Source organism: Sorex araneus, chromosome 1, assembly GCF_027595985.1.
Source record: "Sorex araneus isolate mSorAra2 chromosome 1, mSorAra2.pri, whole genome shotgun sequence".
NCBI lineage: Eukaryota > Metazoa > Chordata > Mammalia > Eulipotyphla > Soricidae > Sorex > Sorex araneus.
Window position 1 is genome coordinate 66,399,282 of NC_073302.1, and position 23,336 is coordinate 66,422,617.

The 23,336-nt window shown below is 33.0% G+C and overlaps 1 protein-coding gene across 2 annotated transcripts in view; it reads left to right on the forward strand.

Annotated features, from left to right (window-relative positions):
- Nucleotides 1-23,336, forward strand: part of KIAA2026 (KIAA2026 ortholog) — a 95,147-nt gene that overhangs the window by 48,007 nt on the left and 23,804 nt on the right. Inside the window, exons 4-5 of one of the 2 annotated variants that reach the window (XM_004600145.3) lie at nt 5,325-5,404; nt 14,775-14,864. In XM_004600145.3, coding sequence (XP_004600202.2) covers nt 5,325-5,404; nt 14,775-14,864 — 170 coding nt within the window. The remainder of the gene's footprint in view (nt 1-5,324; nt 5,405-14,774; nt 14,865-23,336) is intronic. The other variant, XM_055130689.1, reaches the window with a different exon arrangement.

Below are 23,336 nucleotides of genomic sequence, written 5' to 3' on the forward strand. Positions count from 1 at the left end.
GGTTGGAGATTTTTTTCTTATACAATTCTACTAGTGCCTTGTATATCCTGGATATTAATCCCTTATCAGATGGGTATTGGGTAAATATTCTTTCCCATTCTGTGGGTTCTTTCTGTATTTTAGTCACTGTTTCTTTTGAAGTGCAGAAGCTTCTTTGTTTGATGTAGTCCCATTTGTTTATATTTGCTTCCACTTGCTTGGTCAGTGGTGTTTCGTCCTTAAAGATGCTTTTAGCTTCAATGTCATGGAGGGTTCTGCCTACATTTTCCTCTTTGTACCTTATAGATTCATGTCTGATATTGAGATCTTTAATCCACTTTGATATGACTTTTGTGCCTGGCATTAGACAGAGGTCAGAGTTCATTTTTTTGTAGGTAACTATCCAGTTTTCCCAGCACCACTTGTTGAAGAGGCTTTCCTTGTTCCACTTCACATTTCTTGCTCCTCTGTCAATGATTAAGTGGCCATATATTTGGGGGTCAGTGACAGAATATTCAACTCTGTTCCATTGGTCTGCAGCTCTGTTTTGTCTTTGAAGAGAAATTGTAGACATTCATGTCCAGTTTTTTCTTTTTTCTTTACTTTTTGGGTTACAGCCGGCAAAGCACAGGGGTTACTCCTGGCTCTGCACTCAGGAATTACTCCTGGCGGTGCTCATGAGACCATATGGGATGCTGGAAATCGAATCTGGGTTGGCCACATGTAAGGCAAATGCCCTACCCACTGTGCTGTCATTCCAGCCCCTTCATGTCCAGTTCTTGACAGTGAGTGAAAAAGACTTCAAAGCCAAAAACCGTTAAAAGAGCTCATTTAAAGAACAGAGAAACTTCCCAAAACAAGGCATTGGATATGACACTCATTAATGTGCATATTGTTGTCCTCTGCTTGATTCAGAAAGGTTAAAAACAGCAATCAGTCATCACAAACTGACTTTTACTGATAATTTCATTTGCTTTTTTTTTTTTAAGTTTTGTAGGAATAGCACTGCAGCACTCTTGTCCTATTGTTCATCGATTTGCCCGAGTGGGCACCAGTAACGTCTCCATTGTGAGACTTGGTGTTACTGTTTTTGGCATATTGAATACGCCCTGGGTAGCTTGCCAGGCTCTCCGAGAGGGATGGCGGAATCAAACTGGGGTCAGCCACGTGAAAGGCAAAACGCCTTACCGCCTCTGCTATCGCTCTTGGTTCAGGCAAAAGAAATTAAATCTTATTAATTCAATTCTCTTGTTTTCATCAGATGTTAAACTTGGTACTTTTGTAGTAGTACTGTATAAAATGTTACAGCAGCAACACATTTTACATTTTTGGTATGCTTCTCTTTTTGTGGTTTTTGTTCTGGACTTCTTTTACACATATAAGGCATTGGGCTTTTATGGTTAGTTTGGATTTATATTCCTTAAAGAGTTAAGCATTTTCTTTTTGTAACACTACCTTTAAAAAGAGAAGGTGTTTCACTCTTTCAAAATTAGTTCAATAATCACAGGTTTGGGAAATATTTCTCATATAGGTGTGTTATAGTGTCCACAGTACACTTTGCCAGGTATGTTTTAGAATTTGTGCTCAGTGGTCTTCCAGACTTGCCAGTAGTGATTCCTGAGTGCAGAGCCAGGAGTAAGCCCTGAGCAGCACTAGGTGTGTCCAAAAACCCAAAAAAGAAAAAAGAATTACATAATGGGAAGAACTTGGACTTTGGAGTTAGAACCCCTTACATACAGTATAACACATGACTAAGTTAAATAATATATTTTCAACTATCCCACATTGAAGTGGAGTATTACCTACCTCAGCGAGTAGGTTTGAAAATTGATTGAGATAATTTATAAAAGTCGCTTTAACAAATCTAAAGAAAAACTTCATCAGTGTGAAGTTTTCTTATTACTAGTCCTAAGTCATGCTGTGAATTGCCTTGGTAAATTGTGTAACTTATTTAAAATATTGTCAGTGTTGTGTGCTTCACCTGTGAGTGTTCAAGGCTTACTCCTCTCTTTGCTCCGGACTCATTCCCCCTAGTCAGGGTGCTCTGGAGACCATGCGTAGTGCCGGAGATTGAAAGCAGGTCAGCCATGAGCAGTGTAAACACTGTACCTGTTGAACTAGCTCTTGCGACCCAGTCAATATTTTTCTTAGGAAAAACGGACACAGATGGTCTTTTAGAGTTTTGAGCAATTAATCTGCCTCCATTTTTCTATTTCAAGACTGGTAAAATATCTGATCAGTAGGATGATTATTGTGGCCAAAGAAGATAATACAGGGATTTAGGTTCTTGGCCTTGCATGCAGCCGTCCTATTTTGATACCTAGCACTACATATGGTCCCCCAAACACTGCCAGGAATGACCCCTGAGTACAGAGCTCAGAGCAAGATCTAAGCACAACTGGGTGTGCCCCTTCCCTCAAAAATGTATGATTCTTGTGTTTAAGGATCATTTCTCATAACTTATTTTGTGCTAAGTTTGTCAGTACAAAATGAATAGTGTGATTTCTATAGTTAATAACTCAAAATTTAGTAAGGAAGTAGAACAGATGATTACATATAATTGTCACAGTTGATAATATGTACAAAGTAGAGTGTAGCACAGGACATCTGAGCAGGAACAGCTAAAGATGTTAGCTTGATTAATAAAGAATAATTGTTAGTGGGGCTGGAGTGATAGCACAGCGGGTAGGGCATTTGCTTTGCACACAGCCAACCCGGGTTCGATTCCAAGCATCCCATATGGTCCCCTGAGCACTGTCAAGAGTAATTCCTGAGTGCAGAGCCAGGAGTAACCCCTGAGCATCACTGGGTGTGACCCAAACAGCAAAAAAATAATAATAATAATTGTTAGTAATTAAAGTAAGCTATTGAATTTGAAAGTCAGACGATAATATTATACTTAGACATTTCAACTTAGCTAAGGAAGATAATATTTACTTCCCATATGCCTAGCAGTGGTCTGATCTCTACATGTTTCAAATATTTAATTCTCATGAAAAATTTTCATGTTCATTGAATTTTCACAAATTATTACTGTTTAACAGATAGAAAAAGTTCCATGGGGAAATAAAACAGTTTGCTTTTTTCTTATAGTCAGTACTTAGTAGTACTGATCAGAACTAGTATTCAGATCCCCCAAATTTAATTCCAAAACTCAAGCTTAAAACCACCACTCAAAGCTACCTCTTTAATAACATTTGGGTATCTTACTCACGTGATGAAAGAAATGCCCATAACCACTTTAGCTTCTTAATCCATTTAGATAGAATAGCTGCATGAGTTAACTGGGAATTTAATTTAGTACCTGAAGTTAGTGTTTATGTGAAAACTACATGAAATTCATTGAGAATATCAAGGATAATTTCTGTTGTATTATAATTATGGGTTTTTTTTTAAAAGCTAATTAGCTAATAGGCTGGGTGGGGGCAAATTGCTATTACTAGATCAGCATGGCTAGGTATTCTGCTGTTTAAAATCTTGAATGCTCTTGAAAGATACTAATATTTTAGGGACTGAAGTGATGGTGCAGTATATTAGGCACTTACCTTGCCCTTGCCTTGCACCAGGTTTGTTCCTCGGCATCCCATATGGTCCCCTGAGCATAGCCAGGAGTGATTCCCAATTGCATAATCAGGAGTACCCCTGAGCATTGCCAGTAGTTGTCCCCTCACGAACAAAAAAAAAAGAAAAATTTACACCCAGTTTATAAATTAGAGATCTCAAGAATTTGGTCATTTTCTTTGAATATTGTTTTATTTATGCAACCCACCCCCTGACCTATTTTTGTAAGTTTGGTTTTACTATAAATTCTGTTTTCTACTACAAGAAGCAAATAATATAAAGAAACATATTATTTATTTTATTTTTTAATTTTTAATTGATTCACTGGTAGAACATTACAAAGCTGTTCATGACTGGGTTTCAGTCATACAAGTATTCCAACACCCATCCCCCACCAGTGTATATTTCCCAGCACCTATGTCCCCAGTTTCCCTCCCACTCACACCCCAGCTCCTCCCCACATGTTATTTTAATTTAAAAGTGAATGTCATATGATACCACGTGACCACTTAGAGGACAGTAAAATCCAGGTAAACTTAGTAAACTTAAGCAACTCAAATTTTTCAGTAGTTCAAGCAAATATATGCACATCTTACTAAGACATATGATGGAAGTTATATAAATTGCAATTTTCTGATTCTTAAATACAGAAAAAAATGCAATTCTTTTGTAAATTGGAATTGTGCCTATAAGTTGAATAACATGTTGCAATCAAATAGATTTTTCATGCAAGATCATATCTGGATGGAAGAATGTTTATGAAGGAGCATTAGAGATAAAGAATGGTTACTTTTTGTGTTCACTTGTGTTCCCTTTTAAAAAAAGAAGTAACTTTTAGGCTGATTTTCGTCTGCTAGTTTTTGTGAATAAAAATTAATTTTAAAGTTTTTCTGATTAAGCTTCTGAAGGATAGGAGTTCTGTTTTAAAAAAATTTGTGTTCTATGAATTGTACAGTGCCCTGTATCTTTTATTTGTTGAACTAACTGGCGTATGTTAATGTGGGAGAATATTTACTTTAACATGTGTTTTAGCAAAAATAGAATTTCTGTGATGACTATATCTCTCTTTAATGTAAATACACTGAGTAGATCTACTTTAAAGCGTGCTTAGAATTGGATTTCTTTGAGAATGTAGATTTATTTTTCCTAGTTATTTCTGTTTACATAAATGATGAGGTTCACTTTAAAGGGAGATGTTTACCTTGTTTTAAAACTGGATTTTGAATCCTGCCAAAGGCAGCCAGCCCATTAGGCGAGTGCAGGGCTAAAGGGATGGAAAAACCTGTTTCTTAAGCTGCTAAGAGGATTTTCACATTAGATTGGCTAAAGATCAGTCTTCACTGTATAGTTCTAATTCCTGACTACAAAGATCATTGTTAAAGGTAAGGGTTTTTACTGACGTAGTTTCATTTTTTTTTTAAAGTTGTGAATCAGATTTTAAGCAAGCAGTTGTGTTGCGATTTTTTTTTTTCCGAGGGGTGGGGCGGGTAGGAGGGCATGTGTTGAGGGGAGAGACCAAATCTTAGTGCAGTTGATTCTGATACTCTACAAGGCATTGGAGGTATAATCATTTGATTCTTAATAAAACTTTGTTAACGTGCGTTATAGATGTAGCTTAATGCTCGTTTCCACTAGAACTTGTTTTGATTCATCATTTTTATTTGACTGACTTGAAGCCATCTGTTAGTTATAATTTAACTTTCAAGGTTTTGTGTAATTTGCTTTTTGTTAATGAAGTGTGCTATAAACAGCATTATGAAGCTTTTCTTTTTTAATCTTGAAAGGAAAAAAATCCATATCTAAAAAAGCAATCACAAAGAAGAGGAAAACTGTCACAAAGTCACCTACTGTACCAGAATTTCAGGTAAATGTTTCAGTTTTGTCTAAGAAAATTTTACTTTAATTTTTTGATTTACTATTTATATTATTCCTCAAGAGATGACTAAATTCTACTGTAACATACATCCATTATAATGTTTCCAACTACAAGTTTTCTTCCTGCAGGTATAGGTAGAGCTCAGTTTTGTTTTATCTGCTGGTATTTAAAACTTCTGTTTTTGTCTCAACAAAAAATATTTAAATATATTTTAATATACTATACTGACTTTCAGAAGTTATTTAATAGAACTATATATATACAATTAAATGTGTAAACGGAAGTTTTCTAAGAACAAGTCATAAATTTTGTGATAATGTTGCTCAGTCTGTTTTTATTTGGATACTGTAGAAATAATAGACTTAATAACTTAAAATGTCTTTTAGCTTAACTAATAAGAACTTCAGAGAGAATTTTACATAAATGTTAACTGTTCTTTAAACATTTCTACAAAAAAGAAAAGGAAGTAATTGTATATTCAACTTTATGATTATTTGAAAAGTTTTTCATTTGTAACTGGCACAGAATAAGCAGAGACACTCACCCAAAGTTAATATTACTTGTTTACTTTTAAATTTACTTTTACCAAAGTAAATATTATAAGATGTTTGTTATTCAACAAATGATTTTTTAATTATTATTTATGTTTCCATACTATTTGAGAAATATTTTTAAGTGCAATACTTAAATACCAAAAGTAAGAGTGATAAGTGAAAATATTTATAATACGTATCGTGCCTTTAACAGTTGCATGTACTGAAAGATGTAGATACATATATTTTTCAGTAATGGTTGGTTTGGGAAAGTGTTCTTGTAAAAGTGTTAATTAGTAAGTTATTTTTTTTAAATGAACAGAAGAAATTAGAGTTTTTTTCTCTATTTTTATAATTTAAGGTGAAGTACAAATATTTCTATAAAATTCTTTTGTATAAAGTAAACTTGCTTCCAGCATACTCAGTGGAAAATATGTATTTACTTTGAGGTCTTTCTAGTATTGTTACTATTGTTGTACATTTAATTTAATGCTATATTGCCATTTTTCCACTCATGCTAGTTTTGCTATTTGCTATTTCTCCCATTATTTTCCTTCAATCCCTCAGAGTAATACATACCTGTACAATTCTGGCCCACAAATTTGTCCCCATTTGTCTTAGGAGATGATACTTGTTTTAGGTGATGAATATCTTTGAATATGGAGTAAGTGACATAAGCAGTGTTTTTTAAAGTTGCAGGTGGTATTCATTAGTGAGACTAAGATCAATTTAGTGGGTTGTGTAACAGGCATTTCTTTTTTAAGCTACTGTTAAAATACCAATCATAGAATGTCAAATATAGTGAGGGTAAATATTTCAAGAAACTTTGGCTTGGGTCATGTATGTGTGTGCTGGCTTGCATTGTAAAATATATGTTTTTCACTGTGGTTGACTGGTAAAAAAGTTTGAAAAACACTATCTTAAGTGACACTTTTAGTTTACTGGTCAGTTGCATAGCACTCTCAAATTTAAGGTCAGAAGTACTATTTTGCTAGATTGAGGTGTTTGAAATAAAATCCCATCCTGGTAATTGAGGGGCTGTAGGATATATGTGTTACATGTACTCTTGCAGATGCATGTGTCTGGAAGTACATATGTGTGTGTTTGTTACTAGGGATGGGAAATACATTTGTTGAAAATATTGATTTTTATACCTGGTTTACAGTGTGAATACTATGTTATTACTCAAAATTGACACCTGTCCCAGGAAAAAGGTTCACTTGCCTCAAACAAACCAACAATAGAGTTAGTATTAGTAGTTAATAAGTTTTGTTGTTATAAGCCAAATGTGTGGATTTGATTTCAATTCTTTTATACATTTTAATTTAACTTTTAAAATTTCCCCATAAATTAGAAATTATTATATAAAAAAATTTATTTGATTATGTTTTTTAAATGTCACATTCAGAACCAGACAGCAAGCTCTCTAGTTGAGTGCATGCTTTGCATGGGCGAAACCCAAGTTGGACCCGTGGCACCTCATGGTCCCTTGTGCACTGCCAGGAGTGACCTCCATCACAGAGGCAGCAGTAGACCCAGAGCAGGGCTGGATGTGACCCTAAAACAAAACATTAAAAAAACAAATGTCACATTCTAGTATAAAGCATATTCTTGTTGGAAATATTTAGAACTGTTTTGTTTTTTAAAATAAGCTGTTAATGAATAAGTATTAGGTCTCTTATTGAAGCTGACATTTAAGGACTAGTGCCTTTATTATGCTTTTTTTTTTTTTTGCTTTTTGGGTCACACCCATCAATGCTCAGGGGTTACTCCTGGTTTTCCTGGTTTTGCACTCAGGAATTAACTCCTGGCAGTGCTTGGGGGACCATATGGGATGCCGGGGATCGAACCCGGGTCGGTCGCGTGCAAGGCAAACGCCCTACCAGCTGTGCTATCACTCCGGCCCCCTATTATGCTTTTTAAAAACATTTTTCTTTTGTATTTTATTTTGGGGGACCTTTTCTTTGTTATTTTTAATTTCTTAGTTACTTTGTTGTTACTGTTGTTACTGTTGTTTTGTTTTGTCCTAGTATTCTTTTTCTTTAAATTGTAAAGCATGCTTCAAGATAAATGCATAAATATTTATGTGTGGGACAAAGACTGAGACAGGTGCAAAAAAGCTAAATATTCTTTTGCAACCTGGAATGCTTTGTTCAGTACAAGTTTTGATACAGATAAAGGCAACATGGCACCTTATTCTCTGTATCAGAACCATATTAAAAGGAGTTAGGCTTATTGATTAACATAAAGGTTGGCTCCGGGACTGAATTTTGATTATTAAGAAGCACCGGGGTGGACTGGAGAGATAGTCTAGCAGGTGCTCCTGCTTTCATATTACTGCCCCAGTCCCCTTAACCCTACTGGATGTGACCCAAAACAAGCCCTCCCTTACCCCCAAAAAAAAACCTGCACTAAAAAAAAACAACAAAAAAGCATTTTTTTTTAAATGCCAGCCTGAAACAAAGAAAGTTTCTTATCTTGGGGCTGGAGAGATAGCACAGAGGGTAGGGCATTTGCCTTGCATGCGGCTGACCCGGGTTTGATTCCCAGCATCCCATATGGTCCCCTGAGCACCGTCAAGAGTAATTCTTGAGTGTAGAGCCAGGAGTAATCCCTGAGCATCGCCAGCTGTGACCAAAGTTTCTTATCCTAGGAAAAAGTATAAGTGTTATGGCTTAAGTTTTGAAGTTCTAATTTTAAAAGTAAATTCTACTTTGATCCCAACTACTTTTTAATTTTATCTCAACTACTTTTTTATTTGATAGTGGCCTTGTAAGTTTTTTTTTAAGCCACAAATCAAATTTGGTTGTTTGCATTAGAAAGTATCCATGTTTATATACTTGCCAGATATGCATACTTAAAATAGTCATCCCACCCATATTTCATATACTACAATCGTTGAGATGATGGATTACATTTTTATGTATGTTATAAGAGACTGATATCTGTGTCACATTTTCTTAAGAGCTAGGTCAGAGATTCTCAAACTTTAGACGGTATAAATGTATGCTTTTATTAAAAATTAAAGATCATAGGTTTTTATCCTTGAGCCAGTGAGTCTAGATATGTATCAGTAATCTGCATAGATTATTATATGATTAAACATAAGGATTTTGGAATTGAATACTCAGATTTTTATGCCAGCTTTATCAGAAGTAACTATAATTTTGAGTAAATTAATTAATGGTTCTGTCTTTGGCACCACATCTGGTCTCAAGAGCACCTCTGAGAGAACTGAATCTCCCATCCCTAGCACTGAATACCCCAGATGTGACCCAAGAACAAAAAACTAATCTCTTTGTATTTCCAGTTAGATTAATAACAGTACCTAGCCAATAGGTACTATTTTTATAAAGATTAAATAATTGAGCTTACTAGTTTTATCTATTCGTACTATTCATTTTTCAAATATGTCAGATGGTTCAGATAAAAAAATGCTTTAAAAACTGAAATGAAAATCAATTAAGAATTGCCTTAAGAGTATATATTATTGACTTTAGTTCTTTTCCAACAGTTACAATTTTGCAATAAATAGAAAATTTGGTTATATTTTATAAGTTTCTAAATCTCATCACTAAACATAGAAGAATTTTGCAAAGGGTAAACCACATAATATTTGCATCCCTTTTTTTTAATTGAATCACCGTGAGATACAGTTTCAAAGCTGTTCATGATAGATTTCAGTCAATGTCCCAACACTCATCCCTTCACCAGTGTACATTTTCCACCATCAGTGTTTTTAGTTTCCCTCCCACTACCTCCCACCCCCAGCCTAGCACTTTTCTATCTCTCTCTCTCTCTCTCTCTCTCTCTCTCTCTCTCCTTTTGTTGCACCCTATTTTAATCAAGGTAAAACCTACTGTTGTATGTTACTGTTGTGCCATTGGCATATATAAGAAAACCTTGTTGGGTTTTTTTTTTGTTAGCACTTAACATATTGGTGATTTATGATTTATATCAGATTTAAGTTTCCTATGGTTGTTAAACTGACTTGCTGTTCTTTCTTATTAATTTTATGAGACCGTTAGCCTCAATTTAGTATTTGCAAGTGCTCTAAAACTCATGAATTCTGTTTGCATGCAGTTATAATGGAGCCATGGAAAATATTTTTAAAAGCTCAGTGTTTTTAAAGTAATACATTTAAAATCCTTGATGAGCTTTTAAAAATGGTTTAAGAGCCTTAGTTTTCACAATTCTACTTTTCACTGATAACCAACATCTTTCATGTAATGTATACTAACCCTGTTTCAAATGTGTGATGTGTTCAAAAGTTTACTATATTTCTTCAGTTAACCAATGGAGAAGCTAAGTGATTTTATGTCATAATAAAGCATGACCTTCAATGTTAAATATTGATACTAAATTAATGTTAATTTTTACTGCCTCAGTGTTAAGGACTTTTTGATTATATTATTTTGAATTGCTACTTCTAAATATGAATATACTCAGCTTAATCTTTTTGTTTCACTGTTAACTTTATGGGTGTTTTCTTCTCCTTTAAAATGTTTTCAGTTTATTAACTGTAGTGCACTGTGAGAGAAGCATATGTTTTCAATTATACAATAATACAAAAGGTTATATGATAAAATCATTTATTTTTCACATTATACATGATTCATTTTCAGGTTTGGAAGTAGTCATAATTGCAGGTATGGTGATCATAAGAAGTGAGAAGGAATTTTTCTGTATTCATAGTTTTAATAGATGTTATATAATTTTGTTTAAATATAATATAAAGCTCAAATTTATACCAAGAGTGTTTTCTCACATTTTAATAAATTGTAGGATTGTGTGGTAGTGACTACGACTCATTTTTTAGGGTATTTAACTTCTCTGTGTGGTTTTGCTTTTTGCTTTTTAATGTAACACTATATTTTTATATTTGTACGTTACTTTGTGTCCTATTTTGAAAAGGTAAAATTGGTGTCTCTCAGACCTATTGAGCTTATATCCAAAGGGCATAATTCTAGTTTAGTGATAAAGTGAAAAATGATTTTTTTGCATAATTTTCAAAGATGTGATCCTGGTGTTCTTTAACTTTATGTAGGACCTTCTCTTACCCAACATATACACACATTTCTGCTTCTTTAATTTGAAGAGAGCACCTTTTAATATTTATCATTTATTTACCATTTAAGAGAAAAGCTTAGATATAAATTGCCAAAACTAATAAACGTTCAGTTCTTGTTAGCTTTTTGTTTTGTTTTGTTTAGAAAGGACCCCATAAAGAATGCAGTATTGTAGGGGAATGAATCCTAGTTTTCACCTCTTCACTAGTTTGTACATTACTTTATCTCTATGATCTAATTAGTTTATATAGTTAGAGTTGTAGTTTTTTAGTTTAGGATGATCTTTGGATCCCTTTGTCTGTTTTTTGGTTTGTCTCAACTCTAAGATTAATGATTTTGTGGCTCTGTCATGGATTGCATAAAGTGAACGTTTAACTTGAGTATGAACTTTAAAGAGGTTCTTCCTCTGGGGTAAAACCCTAACTGTAAGCACTGACCAATAGAACAACCTCTCTTGAGTGTTAGCAGAGTGACTGTAATCTGAGCTGCTTGTGAGCTTTCCTTATTACCCCTGGAGGCCCTAAATCTCAGAAAAATGTTTTTCAAATTCAGAGTAATAATTAGGAAGTTTTAATAAGGTGTTTTGCTTTGTTCCAAAAACACTTCTGTCTTCATGGTGAACTTTTTTCTTGTTCTTTTTTTTAAAAGTACTATTTGAAGTTAACTTTAAAGCCACATAGATATCTATCTTGCATATAAAAAAGAAATCGATTTGGTGTACATGACAGAATTGACATAGATCAGACTGTTTTCCTTTGATACAGTCACAAATTTCTAATTATGTTCCTATATAATAATTTTTTTAACATTTTAACTTGACACTATTTTGGGGTTATGATCTACATATTTGCACATACATATATCCACAGATGTTAGATATAAAGGCATTTGAATATAACCTAAAAATACAGCTATTTTGTTTTGATTTTTAAATTCAACAGAATCTGTTTATATCATGTCATTTGTTTTTAAGAATAATTAATTTTTTTAAAATGGGGCTGGAGCGATAGCACAGTGGGTAGGGCATTTGCCTTGCATGCAGCTGACCCAGGTTTGATTCCCACACATCCCATATGGTCCCCCTGAGCACCGCCAGGGGTACTTCCTGAGTGCAGAGCCAGGAGCAACCCCTGAGCATCGCTGGGTGTGACCCAAAAAGCAAAAAAAAAGGAGGGAAGGGGAATAATTGTCTTAACATTTTATATTTAATACTTCATTCCAAATTAATTTGAAAATTTATCTTTTTAGTTGTTCATTCTTAACTCATTTCCTTAATATGCATATTTGTATTAATATTTAATACCTTTCTGAACAAAAATTTGATCTGCATACCATCCCTGATAACTTGTTGCAAATACAAAATTCTAGTTTTCTCAGATTTATAAAACTGAAAGCTATGTTATGTTTCAAGAAGATTTTCAGGTTATTCTTACACTAAAGCTTCAGGAGCACTAATTTTGACAGCTTACTAATTAGATAAGCCACCTATAAATATTATTTTATATGACTCTTAAACTATAGAAGTCATTTGTGCTTGAAGTTCAGCTCTTTGTTACCTGTTACTTTATTGTATTTTTATTTTTTTTTTGGTTTTGGGGGCTATTACTCTCCTGTAGTCTCAAGGAATGATGCAGTGCCCAGATTGAACCCAGGTCCTCTGTATGCCAGAGATGTGCTCTGGGACTTTGATTTATCTACTTCACCCTAAGAGAAATAAGAGACTTTGTTAATTTTACAATTAGTTGCTAAATTAAAGCTCTTAAAATGTAAGAATGTTTAGCTGTGGAGGTATGGTTGTCAAGTCTCTACAAACTATATGCAAAATATACCCTTATTTCTTGTGTAGAGAGTTATTTAAAAATTCCTTTGATCTTTGCTATATGGGCAAATGAGAAATATATGCTATATATTATCTAATATAGCAAATTCAGTGAGCAGGTTTGTAGCCATCTGCAAGTTCTGTGGTAGATTGACATGTTTCTCATAATAGATTATACAGTGGAAAATCTAGCTTCCACTGAGTAATAACAAAGGACCAATACTATGCTGTCTATAAAGATATCATAGAAGTTGAAATGTTATTCACTTCTAGAGACACACAGTTCTTGACCAATAACCTCTCTTTCGTAACTCTCTAGAATTTGGCAAATGGTAATAATGTGGTTACTGTTCTATTGTATCATTGTGTTTTGTATTCTGAAATTTTAATTTGGGTACTTTCCCAGATATTTTCCCTGCTTTGTCAGTTCTTTGAGTTTGAAATTATGTAGATACTTCCAATAAGTGATTATTATAAGTGGCAAACCAATAAATCAAGTCCTAGGTTCTCAGTATCAGCATTACAAAATAATGATAATACCCATTATAATTTTTACTATCTTTGATCACTTTTCTTACTCAGTTCAGTCAAACCATATTGCCTCTTTGTATATCTGAAGCATATTAGCCATGATTCAGACTGGTTAACTCACATGGTTCAGTCAAAATAGGAAGTGTAAGGAGTTCCTGGTCTCCCATTTTAATCAGTCAGTAGTTACTAAGAATCATTTTATAACCCAATTTTTTCTTTTTTTTTTTTTAAGAGCATGTCATTTAAGAGAACAATGCCCTTTACAAAGAAATGTAAAAATATGAGGCTGATAAATTAATGGTGAATTAATAGTTTATAAATTGTGTAATATGTTTTTATTATCACTATATAAATAGTATAAGACTTTCGTTAATCTAAATATTTTCCTTTACGTGTATCTGCTGTTTTTGGTACAGAAATTATTTCTTCTATAGTAGTTTTTTTTTTAATTAGGAGCTTAAATGATCTTAGGAAAAAAGCTTAGTATACCGAACTAATCAGAAAACAGTGTAACTTTGCAATAAAATGTAAGTACTAATACTTTTATTGTTGCTGACATTTCAATATTTAAAATTTCCATAACTACACCAAACTAGTTTGAGTATTCATAACTAAAAAATCAATTATTTTTGTTATTTGCCAACATTGCCAAAGTTAAATAAAGTGAACCACACAATTATGAAGGGCAGTAGATTCTATTTGAGGATATGGTTTTATGACTGTTTAAGATCACATTACGGATTAGAGGCCAGAAAGGTAGTACAGTGGAGAAAGCACTTGTCAGACCCAAGTTTGATCCCATAATCCCTTAGCACAGAACCAGGAGTAAGCCCAGAGCACAGCCAGAATGGCCCAAACCTCCCCCAATATGCACACAAATAAAGTGTTTAATTTCACTCACTTCTTTGATTATGTCAGTAATATATAGTTGAAATCATGTATTAGCTATTTCAGCAACAGTAATTCACTTTGTAAATTTTATAGATCGGAAACCACAGCAAAGATATGAGGAATTGCTCTACTCACCTATTAGGACACTGCCAAATGAAGCATTTCCTAAAAGTGATTCAGTAACCTGTCAGATTTAAGTGAATTTCCAGATCTTTGTCATTCTGGGCTGAAAGTTAATAATAATGTTAAGAAACTACTTGAATTATCAAACTAACAGATTCGGGTATAGGTGAAACCACCAATGTTGAAATTTCAGCTTCTTTTATACTAAGCCTGAAGCTCATACACCATAATAAGTAAATGTCTTTTAAAATATAAAATACAGAGCTTTCTTTGCTTTTTTGCTATTACAAAGACAATTGTGAATTCAGTGTGTGTTAAAACAATTTCTGTTACCACATTTTGGGTGTTTTATATTATGTGTTATCAAGCTGTGTTTTTGTGTTTTATTTTAGCTTATTTGCACTAATCTTGATGAACTCAGGGAATTAATCACAAAAATCGAGAATGAACTCAAAGATCTGGAAAACAGTAGAAAAAAATCGGTAGGTGTTGATCCAAAAGTTCTATCTATTATTGTCAGCATTAAAATTTATTCCTGCTTTTTTTTCTAAAGCCTCTTCCCCCCCCCCCCAATCCCTGGTTCTCCTGGATTAAATAAAAATTTGCAATGAAAAATAGAAACTTTATTTCTACTGTGTGGTCTAGTTTTCCTTTTTAAGAGATAGAAAATGGTACTTGGGCAAGTAAATCAATTTTGTTTGCCTGATCAGGTATAGTTTAGATATTTCCCAACATCCTAATTTGTTGTTTCCTGACTGGTAGTTTTTTGCATAATGCTTATCTTGCAAATATTCTTAATGATTGTATTATTCTAATGGAAGGTTTATTGCTTAGCAAAATATTATCTGTGACATAAATAACAAATGGAAATCATCTACTCATGCCCCGGATGATTTTGATACATGCTTCATAACATCTTTTAAGAATCCTTATCAACTGAAATCGTTACTTTCAATATATAGTCTAAATTCACAATCTACATTTATTCATAAGAAGATAGAATATTAAGGACATATATTTATCTAATAAACTCTTGGTAAGACATTAAATCAGTAATACTCATTTTTCTATCATTTATAGTTTGGTTAAGTCAGATTTGAAATACAGTTATATGCCAATCAATAACTGGAGAAAGAATTAAGATTAATCAAAATTATTATTAAACAAAATCATATTAAAAGAATGTTTTAATCCTTAGGAATAAGATGAAGCCATTTTAAAATCTTTGTTTAGAACCTGTTAATCTAGAATTACATACAAAATAAGGTGATACAAGGGACTTTATACTAGGTTTGTAGCAGCCTTTTATATGCTGTTAGTAAAAAACATTTGGTAGCATTCTGGAAACAAATATCATAAAAGTACAATCTTCTGGGTTTATTTAACACAGGGCTAAAGCAAAAAATAACCTGAAGGATCTCAGAAGTTTCTGATATTCCCCTGAGAAATATCAGTATAACCTCAAAGAGGTTATAATTGCGTTGATAATTATGGCCAGCAATTAGCAAGTAAATATGAAGTTCAGTATACAATCTGAGAATGCAGGAACTTAGTCATTTTAGAACTACATCCATTAAAAATGGTTTGTACCCTCATTTCTTTTATAATACATACCTTTGGCATATGGGCAATTTTGATATAGAATATCAAGTAATATTTTAAATTTTATTTGAATTCTCAGCATTTATATTGAAATATTTTCTTTGTTCAGACTTTCAAAAATTTACTGGAGGGGTCTGAAACATAGTAGAGCAGTCAAGGCACTTGCCTTGCACATGGGCCGACCATGGTTTGATCCCCAGTACCACATGGTCCCCCAAGCCTTCAGGAGTGATCCCTGAGTGCAGAGCCAGGAATAAGCTCTGAGCACTGTCAGCTTTGATCCCAAAACCAAAATAAAACATAATGATATAATAGATACTATTTTCTCGTGAAGTAATAATTCTTAGTATCTAATTAAAGTATCTTTTAATTGAATATTTACTTTTTTACAGAAGTTATTTATATTTAGTAATCCATAAATTATAACTGAACACAATTCTAATAAATTTTCTGGTTTTTATGTTGCAATTAAATAACTTATACATTTTAGTTTTTCCCACATTTGTAAATTTGATTTTTATTAAATGAATAATTCAGTAATTTCATGAAAAATGCATAATTCTTGGCATAATTGATTTTTGTGCCTATGACATGTGTTATAAAAGACTTGAAGCATCCTAGGGTTGTTTTATAAAGCCATCCCCTTCAATTGGTGATATGAAGTATTAATCATATAACCTTCCTTCACAGAAGAGTAATAAAAGAGAACTATAAATTATAATATTTGATACTTGTCCTTGGGGATATATTTATGAGAAAGGGTTACATACAGGGTTTAACTTAATAGATTATTGTGTTTCTGAATATTTTTACTTGCACATGACTCCAGACTTTTATTTGTTTAAAAATGTTTTCTGCCATACAAAAAAACAAATTCTCAGAATTATATTTATGGTAATTTTATCAAGATTACAGTCTACAGACAGTTTCCCTTTTATTTAAACTAAAATAAAAGGTGATTTTTATAAGCAGATGATCCCAAACCATAAAAGCCACACAGTATAAAAGATACAAAGTTTTCATTTCTGTTTTCCTTTTTGTTGTTGTTTTATAATAGATAATTCTGAGTGGGGCAGATGCTATTTCTAGGAATTAGCTTATTGAGCATTAATGTTAACCTTGAATACCAATTTATTTATCTGGCATCATATGGGAATAGGGTGTTCATTCAGTTATCTAATTGAGTTTTTTAGATAACTGAAGCTTAAATTTTCAGTCTGTTAAACCTGAAAGCTTTGTAACTTTCCACATGGTATTTCAATAAAAGAATAAATTAATAAAATAAAAAAATTCAGTCTAAAGCTATGGTTTTAATTATTTATTACAAATACACTAAATACAGTTTAACCCAGTTTGATGACCCCTAAATCATCATTATGAATATCTACAATTGTGCAGATACCCTAAACATTGATGCCAGTAACTCTAATTAAACATTAACCAAATTATGCTCCATATTTTGAAGATTTTTATTTGCTTACATATTTTTTGTTTGTCTCTTTCATTATTGTCAGTTTGTCATTTCTTATGTGGTCCATATATTTGCCCTATTACACTATTGATTAGAAAGCAAGTGAACATACTAAATTGGTTCCATGAGGGATTTTCTTGGTAATGAAATGCATGAATTTGGTTATTTGAGTAGTCATTTTGATTCATTCCTTGCTTTGTGGGCTTCCTTTACTTCAGGCAAAGTATACTACTAATCTTTATAAGAGGATATCAAGTGGTGTCAAACTAAAAATAGAATATAGAATTCTACTCATTAACATCTTTCATATTTACTGTGATGGGTCCAAAAACAAAGACAATATATTCCGTGTAAATTTATGATTGCCATTAATGCAATTACTAAGGATGAAAATTACCAGTGACAAAATATTTAAATTAACATGGCTATTCATATAAACTTTGCCTTAAAGTGCTTCTCTCCAGGGCCTTTCCAGGTAGTCTTTTCTACCAAAGAAACAAGACTTAAGCCCGTTACCTTACCCGTGTCAACATTAATTTTAAAAAGCTTTCTTTGACCATGTTTGATATTGGATACTCTGTGGTTCCAAGAACACGACCAGGGCCTAACACTGCTGGATATGGCCCCAAAACAAAAACAAAAACAAAAGAAAAGCTTTTTTGGCTTAAGGGTGTTACCCAAATAATAGAGCATAGACCTTACATGTATAAAGCTGAGTTAGTTACCTAGCACTGTATGCCCATAACCACAGCACCACTGGGTTGTTCCTAACATCAGTTTTGTTGTTGCTGTTTTTAAAAAGGCTTTTTCGGGGAGCAGGAGATGGCTCAGAGAGATGGAGCACATAGTTTACATATAGGTACACCAGATTTGATCCCTGGCACTACCTGGTGTCTTCCAAGCACTACCAGGAACAATCCAGAGCACCATCTTGAAGGTTTTGCTATTGAACTACTCATTATATTGGAAATTTTATGCTCTTTCAAATCTGGATTATTTATTCTTGCTAGGATAATAATATGCTTAATAATAAGATAAAGATACTTTAATTTTCTTGAGTTTGCTCTACTTCACTTGATCCATTATTTCATTTAGGGTTTTGTTCCAAACAGACGCCATCCTATAAATTCTGAAGTCTTATACCTGATTAGATACCTCAGATTTATTTAAAGAGCAGTTATCTAGTTGAGATAAACAAAGGTATGTAATTTGAGAGTGTTTTAAATTTTTTTATCTTTCTTATTATTTAGATAGAATTTGTTATAGTGATCCTAAGAGGAAATCATAGCATTTTATTGGTTTTATTTTTCTAGCAAGAGATAAAATTTTTGTTTCACTTATTTGGAAAATGTCTTTTTGACCTATATTTATTTTCCAGAAAAATGGAGCTAACCACAATAATATTCTTTTTAGTTTTTTGCATTTTAAATTAGGTACTGTTGCTTTCTAAATAAAATTAGGATCTTTGCCAGCTTGTATACAATTAGTTATAATATCTGAGTTTTCCACGTGAGCCTGTTTTTCTCACATCTGTTTAATAGGTTTTCAATCATGGTTTAGATCGTCAAAGAGGTCTCACTGCTTTTTCTTTAATAAGAAAGTTCTGTACAGAGATTAGGTAGTAAAGTGTAAAAATTTGGCAAAAAGTAGTGTAATTTTAATAAAAAACACAAATGATAGTCTCATTAGTATAGAAAAAATGAAATTATAAATGTAAACTCATATCTTTTTCAATGTATTGTTCAGCAGTTAAGCATCTCAGTTCTGAGCGGACTCCAAATATTTCTAAATTCTGTAATCCTTATGTTAGAAAAACTATAAAATGAGTTTGCAGAAACAGTACAGTGAGTAGGGTGCTTACTTTGCATGCAGCAACCAGATTTGATGCCAGCATCCCATATAACCCCCCCAAGCATGGCCCAAAAACCCAAAACAAATCAAAGCTATAAAAATTGTCTTTGATCCAGTAATCTTATTTAAGATTTAACCTTTTTTTTTTCCATTTTGCAGTTCCCCACCCCTAAAAAATAAAGTAATTTTTATATTGGTGGTTCAGACAACTTCTGACTGGAAATTTGGAAAAGCTTTTTATATCCGATAGTAGGCAGATGGTTAGCCAGACAATAATATTTAACACAGTGGTTTATCATGTCATGAAATTAAGTATTTGAGGATTATATATATATTAAGATATTTATAAAATGTTAAATTTTTAGGGGGCCAGACCGATAGCACAGCAGGTAGGGTGTTTGCCTTGCACGAGGCCGACCCGGGTTCAAATCCCAGCATCCCATATGGTCCCCCGAGCACTGCCAGGAGTAATTCCTGAGTGCAAAGCAAGGATTAACCCCGAGCATTACTGGGTGTGACCTGAAAGGCAAAAAAAAATTTAAATTTTTAAAATATCCAAAATATGTGTCTAATTATTATAGTACATAAAAATTAATATTAAAGAGAATTGGGTAGAATTTTTAAACAATTAGTAAAATTAATTTATCACATAATATAAAACTAATCTTTATCATGTTCTTAAGTTTATTTAAATTCATATTACAGTAATAAAAATTAACCAAAAGCTGTACATTAGTTAAACTTAACAGAGAAATTAGCAGCTTAGACCAGAGATAGTGATGCCCCAGTTTTGCTTACATGGTTCTGTATAAGGCAGTAACTATCTGTGATTTTGCTGTTCATATCCTATACCCTCAAGTGACATTTGAAAGACGTTTTTGGTCATCAATTACAACGCCCCTGCAACCAGCAAAATTGTGCGTGCCAGGTTTGCAAAATCCTGGTATAAGCCCTGTATTTTGTCTGTTGCTACCAATTTATGGGAGTAAAAAAGTTTATATTTTAGAAGTTACTTTAAATTTAGGGAAGTCATGTATTAGTTTATGAAGAGTGTAATGTCATATTCTTCTAATTCAGGTTTCAGATTCAGGCTATTTGGTGGATGTTAGTATTCCTTTTCCTTTATGAATCTGTTAGGTGGAGATTACTGACTTTAGCATCAGATCCATTATCAACTACTCTGTAATCTCATCCTCAGCCCATTATGATTCAGATATTCACTATTTACTTTTTACCTTAGTATGGGAAATAAATTGTATATGTGGTTATATATGTATTTATAATTCATTTTTAGAAATGTGATATATTCTTAAAAAGTGATTATATAGTGAAGAGAATGAGGCACAGATAATGGAAAAATATAGTCAGTTTATTTATTCACTCACTGTGGTGAATTTATATGATTTCCCCTCACCCAACAAATCATAGTAAAATTTTGACATAAGGCAAAGAAATTGTTGTATGTTATATTCAGTGTTCCAAATATGCCCTAGTTGATTTTAGTGATAGATACAGTTATAAATATCCTTAGTTCTCCTTAAAGGTAGTTTTAAGTTTTGTACTAGTATGTATGTTGTCTTCTTATTCTGGATTTTCTGGGACACTTAATGGCTAGCAGAACTCAAGAGTAGAAGGGGGAGAAATAACTTTTAGTCATATTTGAAGCTTGTTGAAAAATAGAACAGGTTTTGGAAAACTTTTTCAACAAATAGAATAAGCAGCTTTACTGTCTTAATTACAGATTTTTGTTTTATTAACTAGACAGGTATTTCTTCAATGTTTTTTGTGTGCTGTGTACCAGGAACTTGGTAGAGATCCAGGGATTAAAATAAAGTCCATACAAAGTAATTCACATACAAAGCTTGAGATTTTATTCCCAAAACTAGGGGTAAGTTTTAAATATGGATCAGAGTTGGTTGAACTGACATCTCTTTTTATAACATTTAATCTTAATATTTTCAAAATGTGTTTATTATTCAGAAGTCACCACTCAGGATATTTGCTCATTTCCTCTAATTACATGATTGATTTTATTTTGTTCAGGAGTAGAGTGAAGGAACAGCTAACATAAGAACTTTATGACTAATCAAATATTAGCATATTCAAAATAGTAAGATTGAAGGCTAGATGATAGGAATTTATCTGGAAAATAACAGAGAAGTGTCTAGCTGCAAGAGAAACTTAAATCAGCTTTGTTTCACTAAATTACTCATTAAATTAAGAACCCATTATTTTTAATTATGGAAAGCTTTGCTTTTAGGTTTAATTTTTAAAGGGTGGAATTTTTTTTACATTTAATAATTTATGTAGACTAGATTTTATTTTTTTTATTTATTTTTTTTTTAAATTTATTTATTTTTAATTAGAGAATCACCGTGAGGGTACAGTTACAGATTTATACACTTTTGTGCTTATACTTCCAATGTAGACTAGATTTTAAATCCTTTTTATAATGTACCACTGGCAGTTTGGCATAGTTTGCATTCATTAAAGAAAATTTTATAAGACTAAAATGTGAAAATTTTTCTAGAAAGAAAGTTATAAGTAAAAGAGAAAGGTGATTTGGTATTTTTAATCAAAGTATTCTTCACATGGAATGAGTATAAAGGACAAAGTAGATCTAGAAATGGTTCCTTCCATAGTTTGAGCTTTAAAGTGTGGCTTTTATATAATTTGCCTTAAAACCTTTTGAATTACATAGTATCACATTCAGTGTTATATTTTTAAAGCTTCATGTAAATTGGTACTGTTTTTTTATTTAGTAGTTACTATGTTCTGCTGACAGTAATTCTGGAAAATTGATTCTTTTTTTCTCCCTTGGGAAGGGAGGGTTTGAGCCACATATGGTGGTGCTCACGACTTACTCCTGGCTCTGCACTCCGGAATCACACTGGGCAGATTCAGAGAATCATATGGGATGCTGGGAATCAAACTTAGATCTGCATTATGCAAGGCAAGCACCCTACCCACTGTACTATCTCTCCAGCCCCTGGAAAGTTTAATTTAAATCCATGATGAGTTTCAGGCCCAAAAATGAACTTTATGTCATCCTAAGTTTTTGTTTTATTAGAGAAGATTTTAAAATTTTTGTAAAGGCCAAATGTATGCTGTAAAATTGGAATGAATTCCATATTATTAAAGATGAAATCTCAATTTAAAAAAATTAAAATACAGTTTAAATTACTGCCTTTTGTAATCTGGGGAAGAATATAAAAACTGAATAGATTGAACAGTATTAAACTTGCCTGCCATTTTCCCAAACACTATAGGGAAGTGGGGGAAAAGATTCATTATTATTGAAGGAAAATGATCTCCAAATCTGGCAGAATTTAAAAGGTGACATAGGAAATGGTGAGATAATTTAATGGTCAGTAGTTTATTCCTGGCTTGTGGAGGGATTGGAGTTTGGACCCTGGCCAGATGCCCTCCAAATACCTCTTGGTGTTTCCCTGGTTTTCATAAGCACTGTCTGTCTGAGAACTGCATCATCAGGTCCAAACACTGAGCCTGAAGGCCTGTTGGCTGAGTAGCCCCAGATCCCAGAAATACTGCTTGGGAGCCACCACTGCCCCTCTCCCCCAAATCAAAAGGAGCTGCAGAACCCACAATTGTATTCTTTGGTGCTTTAAAGTAGAAAAGCATTTTGGATGAAGCTCTGAGCTTACAGGTAGTAATTTTATTTAGGACAAACCATTTATTGATAGTAGAATGAAACACTAATCAACAGTTGGGGACGGGGGCTGGAATACAGGGTTGAGGAGATAGCTCAAGTGGTGGAGCACATCTCCAGCCTGCTGATGGCCCTTAATTCTAGTCCCAGTATCACAGGCCCTCCTTCCCCTAGCACCACAGAGTTAAGGCTTGGTCACCCAGGAATACCTTTACCCCAGAGCACTGAACCCACAGGTCCCATACTGCTGGACTGAGCACTGTCTCACCAGCTTTGATTGGTGTGACCCCTATAAAAAAAGAAAAGGAAAAAAAGCAGAAACAGCTCTTAGGTATGCAATTGTGTAATCAATCACTTCTT